Genomic DNA, 13,193 nt, shown 5'->3' on the forward strand with positions numbered 1-13,193 from the left:
CTACTGCCTGATAAGATGAAAGACCTGCTCAAGTGTTTTGCTCTTTGATGTATCTCCATCAATGCATGCCACAGCCAGAAGAAAAAAGGGGATCCCATTAAAGCCATAACTTTATGGAGCCAATTACCATGTAGTTCGGTGTGTGGCTTTATAGGGTCACGTGATCGTTAGGCTCTGTTTGCACTGCTCTGAATGCTGTATGCTGCAGGCTTGTATAACCACCATAACCACCGCAGTAAAAATGAAAAGAAAAAAATAGACAAACAATTTTGCAAAACATTAAAAGGCTTTCAATAAAAGTTCGATAGCATTTAAAAAAAAGCTTCACCAAAAATTTACTGCGAGTGATGGCCCGATAAGACTACTGCATTTAAACGTGTATGGCACAATGCAAAAAGATGCAGTCAATTTTCTATGTCATTGTGCAATGCGACCTCACATCAGACATCCCTTAAAATTTGCAACACAATTTTTTAGATGGAGATTGAGACAAGAAACAATATTGAAGCAACAAAACTAGGGCTGTGCGAATAGTATAAAGTTGAATACGAACCAAATACGAATACTGCAAATATTTGACATCAAATATCTAATCGAATGACGACTTCAGGCAACCGTGTTTACCGCAATTTTGCACATACAGCACATACAACCACATTTTGATAATCACACAAATATGTAGGGAAGTATCAACTGTGAAAGGGTGAGGAAAAGGTTGCCACTCCCACGAGACAATTTACACTGCTACAGTTTCAGATGTACCCCACTCACTGTAAAATTACTCAAGGGCAGACAATGTATCTGATGCAGTGTGACCATCCCAGACTCAGGCTTTTCACACTATGGACTCTAAGTCATGTACAGCTTGCGACACACTTGTCTGGAATCGACAGCTTGCGGTTTATCCTGTCTAAAATTGCAAGTGTGGCAAGAATGTTTCTTCCGACTAATGGATAGAGCCTGAAGTTTTCGGGAAATTTTTTTTTTTTTAATTCGAGGGGTAAAAATGGGGTAAATAAACGTGTGCACTAAATTCATGCGAATTCGGGTGGAAAAACTTCCAGTATGCTAAATTCGGGGAGAAATCGGGCTCAGCTACTCGAACTAACTGTAGTCGTTTGCTACAAATGGTGATGTAACTGCATTTGCTGCCAAACAATTAAGTTGGTGCCTTCCTACAGATGTCCCAGTGAGCGCAGTTTGCCGGGTAAAAATCGGGTTTCACCCTAAATAGGAAACCTTCAATTCGGGGTGCAAATTCGGGGAAGAATCGGGTAAAACCCTAAAACTTCAGGCTCTACTAATGGACACCTGAATTGAGCAATTGAACCTCCAGCTTCTGCAATGCTAAAACTATTGAGTACTATCATTCCAGCTATCTTTTGCGTCAAAGCTGCTGCTCTCTCACGTGACAGTAGCTGCTTTCGCCTCATGACTAATGTGATGGCTGCGACATCTCCCATCGCGTTCGCAACTACCACATTTTAAGAAACTCGCTCGAGATATTCGGCTGCAGTTCAAACGGTTGTGCAGAGCAGATGCAGTACTTTACTGGCGGTTGGAAAAGTACTACTCCCTCCCATGCGCCGCTTTCACTTGCGCATCTCGCGGTCTAGATGTTTACACGCTGAGCAACGAACACGCAGCCCTCCTCTGTGTGCATGTCATTGGACTACCCCGACACAGTTTCCTTGTCCAGGTGCAGCATTCGTATATCCCAATTAGACGAGAGGCGACCTAAGCAAGCACAACACTAAACCCAGCACAAGAATGGTGAATCTACAGGGTTATTCTAGCAAACGTTGCACATTTCGATCGTGCTGTAAAAATAGAAGACTAGATTTGGCCCATTCCAAACTTTGCAGACTGATAGCCACTTATCTGAAGTTTCATTCAATTTTTTTTATAGGCGCTACGGTCATTTAGAAAGAAAACTAAAAATAAAAGAAAACCCCACCCCATGCATTTTCAATGGCCTATCCCACACAAACACCGCCATTTTTTTCTTGTGCCTCCTTCACATTCACATCACTTCACACAGGTAGCGCTGCCTACAAGGATGTGACAATGTCAACTCTGACGTTATACAGCACTCCTCACGTTCCAGTCTTGTTCTGTATGCTGGTGCCACCTGCGTATGGTGCAATGAAAATGAAGCGCACACAGCAGAAAATGAAGGTTTTTGAGTGAGATATGCCATAGAAAATGCATAGAGTGAAATTTTGCTGGATGTTTAATTTTTCTTCTACAGCACCATAATGCTCACAAAAAATTCCAACAAAACTTCAGACCAGTGGCTACCAGTGTGCAAAGTTTGGTGCTGGATAAACCCTGTCTTCTATTTTTACGATGCTATCAAAATGCGTAACGTTTGCTAGACTAACCCTGTAAATCAACTCCAGATATTGATTGTATAAGCGCACGCAGCTTGCACGTGCTGCTGTTGCATAGTCCTGCATCATTGAAGTTTTATTCGTGCGCCGACGCGCTCTATATGGATTTCTCACGTAAAATTTCAGCCCTCCACTGCGTGTGTTTCGCTAGTGGAGGCTCGTTACCAAGAGCTGGTCCAGACAATGCGCATCGTGCCAGACTGACGAGAAGCCGTCGAGAAGTCGTCTGCGGACGCGTTTGACAACTTTGCTTGGCGCTCACGCCACGAGCCCGGAGAGCACCGCTACAGTGTGTCCCCGTTGGGAAAACACCGCGTGGGTCTGGTGCATAAGGCCCATGAATTCTGGAAATCTCAAATATTCGAAGAGATTATGTTCGACGTATTCGAAAGCCTTGAATATAAAATATTTGAATGGAATCCAATACAAATACTGAAAACATTCTATTCGTATTCGTAATGTCGAATATTAGCACGGTCCAAAGCAAAACCAAACGTTCCACATTACGCTTTTGCTTGTTCCACAATTTTCTTGCGCGGCTCAAACACTGACGACGCAACAGTGTCCAAGGCCACTTACAACTCGGCGTCGTACAGCCCCACTCATCACTTCCATCAACACAATCAGCTTTGCCATTGCACACTTGATCTTTGGGAATGCAGCCTAAGGTTCTGAAGCAATGGAACTGGTCTGGAGTGCAAGCGCTGGACCCTGTGAATAAAAGGAAAGCCTGTAAGTATGAGTGCACATCACAGCGTACCCAGACAGTAATCACAAGCACACACCAGGGCAATATTTTTCGTCCTCCCCGTCTTTGCAGTCAGGTTCTCCGTCACAAAGCCATGCGTTCCATATGCATTTTCCTGAAAGTTCAAATAAAAAATTGCCAAATTTTTCACAAGCAACGGAAAGTAAAATATGTCAGTGTATGCCTCAGTAAGATTATGCAAGATTAAAAAATGTAGCTATCACCAAAATGTGACCGAACCTATACGTTACGAGATGTATTGGTTATTTTTCTAACACCACAGACTCCAAATATCCAAATATTATTCCAAGTTTGCAGTATGATAAGAGTTAATTCCCTTCTCCTACCGCAAACTTCAAACAAGATAAGAACGATGAAGCAGTCATAACAGACTTCTGTCAGTTCATTTGAATCTCGTTTAGAACACAGATTATAAGACTAAGTACCGTATATTACTTCCATAATTTGAACATACCTACTTTGGCACTAAAAATACGCAGGAAAAAAATCGCGAAATTTGCGTACCCCCAGCTTCACACACAGGAACCTCGCTCAGCACCCTGCAGCGCCTGCGGCAATTGGTTTCTGCCTGCTGTGTGGTTTCTGCCACACCCTCAACTTGTACCCACTTCACAATTAATGCTAATGCTGTAAGTGCTACCGAGATTACTGCCACGTTATTGTTCTCTTTCCATCCTGCGTCTGGACGATGGTCCGCTGACGCGCTCGACTACCAGGGGATCTCAGACTGGGTTCTGCGGAACCCAGGGGTTCCGCAACGCCACAGCAAGGGATCCGCGGGCAGTTACCGCGAGTACGAGCTATAAGGAACGGGGCACCCTCTAGCACGTTCTAGTCACGGCGAAATCCCCACTGGGGTTGTCCCAGTTGTATTCAATTGATTGTTCGGACTGTGTTCGGACAAAACTGCTGGCACTGTCAGACGCTCCATAGAACCAATGTATTTCCACATCCAATAATTCGGACTGTTCCTCGAAAAACGCGCTTGGTTATTCGTACTCATCTCACTCGGTTTTTGGAACTTATCGTCTCCCAAGCGTGAGAAATACGGCAGAAAAATGTACTCCCACACCCGTTTCGTACTCCTTTTACGACACAATGACCCTTCGCCATTCCCGACATAACGTGTGCGGGAAGGCGGAGCAACCAAGACCGAATGCTCCGCAGATGCCGCTTCAGACCTGTTGCAAGAACTCATCTTTCAATACAGTGGACTCTCGTTAATTCGAACTCGAGGGGGCCGCGGTATTTGTTCGAATAAACCGGAGTTCGAACTAACGGGAGACGCTCTCCTGGAAGGGGGCTTGGGAGCAGGGAGCGCATGCAGATGTGTCACGACGCAGTTCGAGTCGAATTTTACGTTCGCGGTACAGGTGTCACTTCAAGACGCATTTATATTGGCGTAATTCAAACCGTTACTGCTGCCGAACTCCGCTGCTACCGTCGTTACGTTCCCGATGCCGAACCGAAGTTACGGCGGAGAAAACTCCCAGAGCGTCACGGCCGCGCATTACGACTTTGAAGGAAATACGGGACTTATATGTTCACAAGAATTCACTTACAGAAATTATGAAGCGACTTAAGGTTGAAAGCAGTCAGTATTTCGCTCTTGCAACTGTTTCTTGTAGCGGGACTGTTAGCATCGCTTTTGATTCAGCATAAGTTCAAGAGTGGCATCCGCATTTTTCTCGGAATAAAAATGGCGCACTGTCATATCCAGCGCCGATGCTACATCAGATGCACTTGGTAAAGGCACCGGATCGCGAGACAGGTTCGTGGCTTGAGTCGCCTGAACCTCCGTCGCTAAGCCGGCGCACGCGGCGTTGATGCACGCGGCGTCCACGCCGTCGTCTCTGCTGACATGGTGCAAGATAGGGAAATAAACGATGTCAGTGAACGGGTTGTAGAACGATATTGACAGTCGCGAAGTCGTAAAAATGGGTGACGGCACGCGCACGCACCTCCTCCACCCATGGCGGCCTCAAGAGGAAGAGAGAGAAAGAGAAGAGGGACAAAGGGGCAATGCAAGCGTTCGCGTAAACTCCTTGCTGCCGTGAAAAGGAGAGAGCGTCCTTGAACAGCGCAAAATGCGGAAAAAGGACAGGAAGCGTACGAAAGGTCAATAATCAGGGAGATACGGGGCGCTGTGACCCGTTCCTCTCTGACGCGCAAGCGCTGTTGGTTCGAATTATGCGGGGTATACACTCGTCTGTTTGAATTACCGGGAGTGTCTCCCCATTGAAATACATGTGCTTTGGACGGGACTCGGACGAGAGTTCGAATTATCCGGAGGTTCGAATTAAGCGATTTCGAATTAACGAGATTCTACTGTATGCGTGTCTTCGACTGTGATATAACGAAACCTCGATATAACGAAACACACGGGGACAACAATTTCTTTTGTTGTATCGAACATTTCGTTGCATTGAATTGAAGGTCACGAATCGCGACCTTCGTGAGGGCACGCACTGCACATAAGCTTCGATAGCACTCGCTACGATTTGGAAACTACCGCCCAATGGCATTTTATTCCTGCGCGAAATAGCCAGTTATTTGCACAGGCGTTCATGGGCGTTCCCAGGATTTTTCCCGGTATAGCTTTCACTACGATGCGGAAACCTTTTTCGTAAAAAATGACAACTACAAATACAGCACCAAAGGGCACCTATGGCATTTTATTCATGCGTGAAATAGCCGGTTATTCGTGCCTGGATCCATGGGCGTTCCCAGGATTTTTCCCAGCATAGCTCTTGCTACGATGTGGAAACTTTTTTGTAAAAATTGACAACTACAAATACAGCACCAAATGGCACCTATTGCATTTTATTCCTGCGTCAAATAGCTGGTTATTCGCACCTGCATCCATGGGCGTTCCCAGGATATTTCCCGGTATAGCTCTCACTACGATGTGGAAACTTTTTTCGTAAAAAATGACAACAACCACAAGTGCAGCACCAAAGGGCACCTATGGCATTTTATTCATGCGTGAAATAGCCGATTATTCGCGCCTGCATCCATGGGCGTTCCCAGGATATTTCCCGGTATAGCTCTCGCTACGATGCGGAAACTTTTTTCGTAAAAAATGACAACAACCACAAGTGCAGCACCAAAGGGCACCTATGGCATTTTATTCATGCGTGAAATAGCCGATTATTCGCGCCTGCATCCATGGGCGTTCCCAGGATATTTCCCGGTATAGCTCTCGCTACGATGCGGAAACTTTTTTCGTAAAAAATGACAACAACCACAAGTGCAGCACCAAAGGGCACCTATGGCATTTTATTCATGCGTGAAATAGCCGATTATTCGCGCCTGCATCCATGGGCGTTCCCAGGATATTTCCCGGTATAGCTCTCGCTACGATGCGGAAACTTTTTTCGTAAAAAATGACAACAACCACAAGTGCAGCACCAAAGGGCACCTATGGCATTTTATTCATGCGTGAAATAGCCGATTATTCGCGCCTGCATCCATGGGCGTTCCCAGGATATTTCCCGGTATAGCTCTCGCTACGATGCGGAAACTTTTTTCGTAAAAAATGACAACAACCACAAATGCAGCACCAAAGGGCACCTATGGCATTTTATTCATGCGTGAAATAGCCGATTATTTGCACCTGCATCCATGGGCGTTCCCAGAATTTTTTCCAAGGGGGGCAAAGCGCTTCTAGGGGGAGGGGGCAAGAGTGCAAACCCCCACCTCCTACCACATCTTTTTCTGGAGGCGGACGTTGCGTACTGTGCGGGTCTGCAGCAGTTCCTATTACGACATCCGGGAATAATCATCACGTCCTAGGACTAAAGAGTGCACTATTTTCACAAGCCACCTTAGAGTTTTGGGGGGGGGGGGGGGGGGGGGGGCACCCCTTGCCACCCTCTCGGTATACCCCTGACGGCATCGTGCTACATATGGTGTGAGGCACTACTCGTATGCCAACAAAGCCTCCGCAGCTTTCCCCATACTCTGTTGCAATTCTGCAAAACTTCTAAGTAAGTCTATGGCAGTGCGTCTCCTGTGAGGCTCTCCGTTGCTACGACATGTTCATCCCCGTCAAGAAAATCATCTAGGCTGATTTCATCACGTACACCGCCATGGAAACAAAGAGTTTCCCACATGCGTGCGCTGGCGACTTGCGTCTCCTACTCTTTGCTACGTCCTGTACCTGGTTGCAACCGGACAGTTCAAAACCAGTGCGAAAAGGAGAAGCCTCAGAAGGAAAATCCCCAACTTTCCAATGATTCAGACTTCCTTTTGTAGGCACCAGGTTCCTCCAGACCCTAACCACGCGTGCCATACTTCGCTGCGGGAACAGGACACTTTGTCAGCTTTGGGGTCATAAAGATTATCGATCTTTCGCTGTATCTAGGCGGCGGCTAAAAAGCATTTCGTTGAGGCAGGATTTAAAATACACTGATATCTATGGCCCTTTGCCGGGGAATCGAAATTATTTCACTCTATCGCGACTTTCATTATATCGCATTTTGTTGTAACGTTTACTGTAGATTCTTTTTTTAGTCACTTTGAATGTTCTGAGCAAAGTTTTTTGAAGTAAAGTGGATTTATGCAATTCACTGAAAATTTGGACTTAGCCGATAATTCGGACTGGCTTTGTGGCTCCTAGAAGTCCGAAAAATCGGTTGGTAGACTGTATTAGTTATGTGTAGAGCCTGAAGTCTTAGGGTTTTACCCGATTCTTCCCCGAATTTGCACCCCGAATTGAAGGTTGCCTCTTTAGGGTGAAACCCGATTTTTACCCGGCAAATTCCCCTCACTGGGATGTCTATAGGAATGCACTAACTTACTTGGCTCTACCGGGAGCCAACATGACCCGCTGTACTACAATTTGGTACTATCACATCATTAGAATAGCGTTAGGAATATTTCCGCACAATTTGCGCTGCCCTCAACTTCCCCCGACATTTTTGGGAGAAAAAGTGTGCAAATTATGTGAACAAATAGGGGAGTTCATTACCTGTGTTACACATGAACTGTTCTTCAGAGCATGTGCTCGGTAAAGTACTTGAGTTCTGCACAGCAGGTGTCGTCGTGTTCACCGTATGAACTGAAAGGAATGAATGTCATAGTTTTCGTTCATGGGAAACAGAAACCCTTCATGTTAAGTAACATGGTAACAAACGCAAAGAAACACGGGCAGACAGGGGACGCATTTACTAGCAATGAAAAACACAAATGACACCGACATCCAGTCTAGACTGCCCGATCAAAATGAGTTTGAAACATGTCCTATGTCCAGCAGTGTTTCTTTGCATTTGTCACCATGTTACTTAACCAACACACTATACGTCTTCTCACACTTCACGTTAAGGTAAGAAACTCGGGCCGAGAGTCACCGGTATGTTGAACCACCGATATTTCGAACAGAGACTGTTCCTTTGGGCAGCGTCCTCGTTATTGGTATGGTATATAAAGGGTTATGGGTGACATGGGTAATATGGGGTCAACATAATAATACGTGGCTGGAAAATATCCAACTAGGCTTTTACAACAACAATGATGATTTAACCCACATCTTGCTAGAAGCTTCCACAATAGCCCGAACCCCAACATGATTCAGCTAACCTTCTGTTATTCTGCCTCCCTCACTCTCATACCTCCTGTCTCCCATTTAATTCCCTTTGTGAAAATAAAATTTTGTCAGTGCTGGTTATGAGTTTCATGCTGTCAGGGGTGGATCCAGACCCTCGGTTTGAGGTGGGGGGTGGGGGGCGGATATCCTTGTCGGCGCGTGTAGTGGGGGAGGAGAGAGAGGGAAATCCAATGCAGAAACTGACTTTTTTTTTTTGGGGGGGGGGGGGGGGGGGCATAAGCCCAACAGCCCATCTAATCATATATTCATATTCATCATCTAATAGAATCTAATCTAATGAGCAAAACACCACAAAATATTTAGAGCATGAAGTTTTAGGGTTTTACCCGATTCTTCCCCGAATTTGCACCCCGAATTGAAGGTTCACCCTTTAGGGTGAAACCCGATTTTTACCCGGCAAATTCCCCTCCCTGGGATGTCTGTAGGAATGCATTAACTTGCTTTTTTGCAGCAAATGCAGTTACATCACTGTTTCTACCAAACCACCACAGTTAGTTTGAGTAACTGAACCCGATTCCTCCCCGAATTTACCATACCGGCTGTTTTTTTCACCAGAATTCGCATGAATTTAGTGCGCAAGTTTGTTTACCCAATTTTTACCTCCCGAATTTTGAAAAAAATATTTCCCGAAAACTTCAGGCTCTAAAAATATTTCACCATGAGGTACCCGAAATTATTCGAATTGGGCCTTTTCTGATTATTCAAATTCGATTCGCCATCTGAGATATAACAGTCCCTCATCGGCGCAATTATCCCACGCCAAATCCTCTCCGTTCCATCAAGCGTGGGCAAAATACTCCTCCACGTCCGTTGCATTCATCGCTCATCGATGGCAGGCGCTCCTTCTTGTTGAGTGCACGACACCAATGGACGCTGCACAAGCGCGATACGCTGGCTGGCGTTGCAAGAGACAAACTGCCCGTGCTACTAAAGTCGGGGTTCATAATTAGGGCCTGACTTTTTCGGGTTTTATTTTTTGCAAAATTCGGGGGGGTAAATATCGGGTGATATTTTTCATTTGAAAATTCGGGTGTATTCGGGTTAAATCCCGTTACGGCATATTCTGTCATCAGGAATTCGGGTGTATTCGGGTGATTTTTTTTTGTTTAATAAAAATTTGTCTGAACATGGAACTAATGTTTAGCAATGTTATCAAACTTTATTTTAATGCACGCTTATGAGTGTGCCACACGACCCGGATGTTTTCGGGTAGATTATTTTACAGATTTCGTTCGGGGGGTAAATATCGGGCGGATACAGGTTTAACCCTAAAAAGTCAGGCCCTATTCATAAATGTGCGGGGAACAAAAAAGTACCAGCAGTTTCGGTGTTCAAGTTGAGGGTGATTCAACACACGAGTGCGTCCAGTATGTGAGCAAATACGGTATATGAACGAGTCTAACATGCCGGACAGCACGCAGCCCCGGGCACTTCTGGGCCTGTGCACAGTCGTACAATTTTGTTCCAATAAACCATTTCGCACGTTAATTTGTTCGAATAACCGAGCATTTTCTCCCCATTGAAACATACGACCTTGATGGGACCCAAGCATCAGTCTGAATTATCCTAAAGTTCGAATTAACGGCACTGCACTGTGCCTGGTTTTTAGGTCTTCATTTATGAGAAAGGCATGCACATCCTAAGCACTCTGCATCTTAGAAATAAGCACGAAGCAGTTGATGTGACACCAGTAAAGATGGAGGGAACTCACAGCATCCCTGCTCATCAGAACCATCAGAGCAGTCTTCAGCTCCATCACAGCGCCACCAGAATGGGATGCACCTTCCATTAGGGCAGTGGAACATCCAACTAGCACATGATGTCGGTTTTGGTGTGGTTGTAGTAGTTGTACTTGTAGTAGGCGGTGTCACAGTTGCTGCAAGCAGAACGCAAAACTGTATCCATCTTTACAACTGGGGGTTCATACATTTTATGTGTCTGATGCACACTGCATAGCTTTTCAGCAGGAGACAACATATCCAGCTGTTGGCTGCAGCATTTGGTATGACACTGCAAGCCTGCACCAAACCTTCGTATCCCCGAATAACGACCATTTAAAAGAGTGCAGTAGATGCTAGGTTGCTTTCATATCATCCGCTACGTGCAAACAGGTACAGAGACATGGTAGGAGGCATGCAAAGATAAACCTCTCTGCTACAAACTGCCCTCTGACAGTTCACAGAGTGGTCACTTACACACTGCATTGACGAATACTGTACAGAGAGTTGGTGCATCAATCGGTCACGTTAACAGGCATAATGTTAACTAACATGACATTGCAGCTTCCCAGTGAATTACAGCAAACAGCTAACCCTGTTGCGAGAAACCGTGTGTGCCAGCACAGAACAGTAAAGGCTCATTCGCACATGTGTTTCAAAAAGCGGCGTCGCTGAGAGGGGCCTGTCACACATAGCCGAGCCGCCATCCTGAAAACGCGCTTCGTTGTTGTTGCTACGTCAAGATCGTACCGACACTTCGAACTCTCTTCCTCAAAATTTACATTGTGAAGCATGTTATCCATTTTATAATTATGGTGAAGCATTTCTGCTGGAATCATCAATCGTTGGAACGACAGACGTGACACAATAGCAGAGAAAGGACGGCAGAAGAAGCGAGACACATGTTTACCTGCCGACAACCAACACACGGTCACAAACAAGTCGTATTCATTTTCGTCGATTCCGTGGTTTGCGCAAATTCCCAGCTCATCGTTGACAGCTCAGACACCAAACAACTATTGGTGACAAGGAATTAACTCACGCGGAAACACCAAACACATACGCACGCACAAATGACAAAAGATCCCAGCGCAGTATCAGGAGGCCCGCCATTGCCCGCCGGGGCCAAAAGAAAGCCATTGCCACCCCTCCGAGCGCTCCGATTGGCTGGATAAAAAGCGTTCGCGTTTCTGCCCTCCGAAGCTGCAGCACGGAGCGGTTCTCGAAAAGCGGCTGGAACGCTGGAACGCTGGAAAGCTGGAATTAACTCACGCGGAAACACCAAACACATACACACGCACAAATGACAAAAGATCCCAGCGCAGTATCAGGAGGCCCGCCATTGCCCGCCGGGGCCAAAAGAAAGCCATTGCCACCCCTCCGAGCGCTCCGATTGGCTGGATAAAAAGCGTTCGCGTTTCTGCCCTCCGAAGCTGCAGCATGGAGCGGTTCTCGAAAAGCGGCTGGAAAGCTGGAACGCTGGAAAGCTGGAACGCTCTGCGGCTCGCGTTTCGCGGCGTCGCGAACGCGAAACGCGTTCAAAAAACGCCTGTGTGAATCAAGCTTAAAGTAGCATAGAAGTCATTTTTAACACCCAGTTTTCTTCCTATGAAACTGTTAAGTAGGCCAGTAAAATGCACCATGCGAAGTAATTTACACCTCAGAGTCATAATTATCGCAGAAATCGAAGTTAAAATACGCCGCAAAAAGTGACCGTGCGCAACAGTGGTGAAGAGCAGTACCAGCCAGTGATCTGCCTGGAACCTCGCGCTGATGCTATAAGGAGAACGCTCGCTGATTGGCCTAGAGAAATGTTGTCTGCTACTCCGCTGTCGTCTGCTACTCGGCTGTTCGGGGTTCTGATAAAGCTTTTCTCCTTGCTCGGTAATGCTTCAGCCGCTCCCTTCTATCCCCAATTCTCCGGGAAAACTGGCAAAACAGGTTTACGGTGGCAAAGAGACAAGGCGCTGACCCCCACTGACCGGCAAACCAGAACAAGTCTCCTTATGCCGTCATCGGTGACGTGCCATCATACCTCCTCATCCTCGTTATAGCTGGAGTGGCGAGTTAAGGGTGAAGGCGCGGAGCTATGTTTATGTGAGTTTTTTTCTGGGAAACAAATTTGACACATCAAAACCTTTGGCGCTACTCGGTATAATGACACACACACTTTCATCAGATGTCTTAATCTGAAATTTTTTTGTATGGCCCTCTGTACTCCTTTAAGAGCATCATAGCAGGTTCCAATCAAGATTAGTACTCACTGCAGTTTGCCTCGTCACTGCTGTCACCGCAATCAGGTGATCCATCGCAGAGAAACATACGAAAGATGCAGGCACGCCCGTTCTTGCACCGAAATTTCCAGGATGGGCAAGTGACATTTGTAGCACTGCATTCCGCTTCATCACTGCCATCTAGACAGTCCACTTCGCCGTCACAAACCCAAGTCATAGGCACACATCGGTGATCAATGCTCTTGCACTGAAACCTTGATGCTCCACATCGTATTGAAGGCTGTCCTGAAATTTCATAGAAGCTGTTTCCATATATCATTGAGGTAATTTACTACACTAACACATGGTATCCATAGCAAATGCACTGATAAGAAAGCAGAAAAAAGATAGAAAAACTGCACTGTTACGTGCAATTGTCCGTGAACTGCTGCGATGTAAAAACTGTATAGCTAAGGCCCTCAGTTTTCTGCT

The 13,193-nt window shown here is 46.0% G+C and overlaps 1 protein-coding gene across 1 annotated transcript in view; it reads right to left on the reverse strand.

Annotated features, from left to right (window-relative positions):
* Nucleotides 1-13,193, reverse strand: part of LOC135374782 (sortilin-related receptor-like) — a 79,844-nt gene that overhangs the window by 20,121 nt on the left and 46,530 nt on the right. Inside the window, exons 22-26 of the mRNA XM_064607713.1 lie at nt 12,753-13,007; nt 10,482-10,646; nt 8,135-8,224; nt 3,179-3,256; nt 2,973-3,104 (exon numbers count right to left, since the gene is read on the reverse strand). Coding sequence (XP_064463783.1) covers nt 2,973-3,104; nt 3,179-3,256; nt 8,135-8,224; nt 10,482-10,646; nt 12,753-13,007 — 720 coding nt within the window. The remainder of the gene's footprint in view (nt 1-2,972; nt 3,105-3,178; nt 3,257-8,134; nt 8,225-10,481; nt 10,647-12,752; nt 13,008-13,193) is intronic.

The sequence above is a fragment of the Ornithodoros turicata genome, unplaced genomic scaffold (assembly GCF_037126465.1).
Source record: "Ornithodoros turicata isolate Travis unplaced genomic scaffold, ASM3712646v1 ctg00000746.1, whole genome shotgun sequence".
NCBI classification, from domain to species: Eukaryota; Metazoa; Arthropoda; class Arachnida; order Ixodida; family Argasidae; genus Ornithodoros; species Ornithodoros turicata.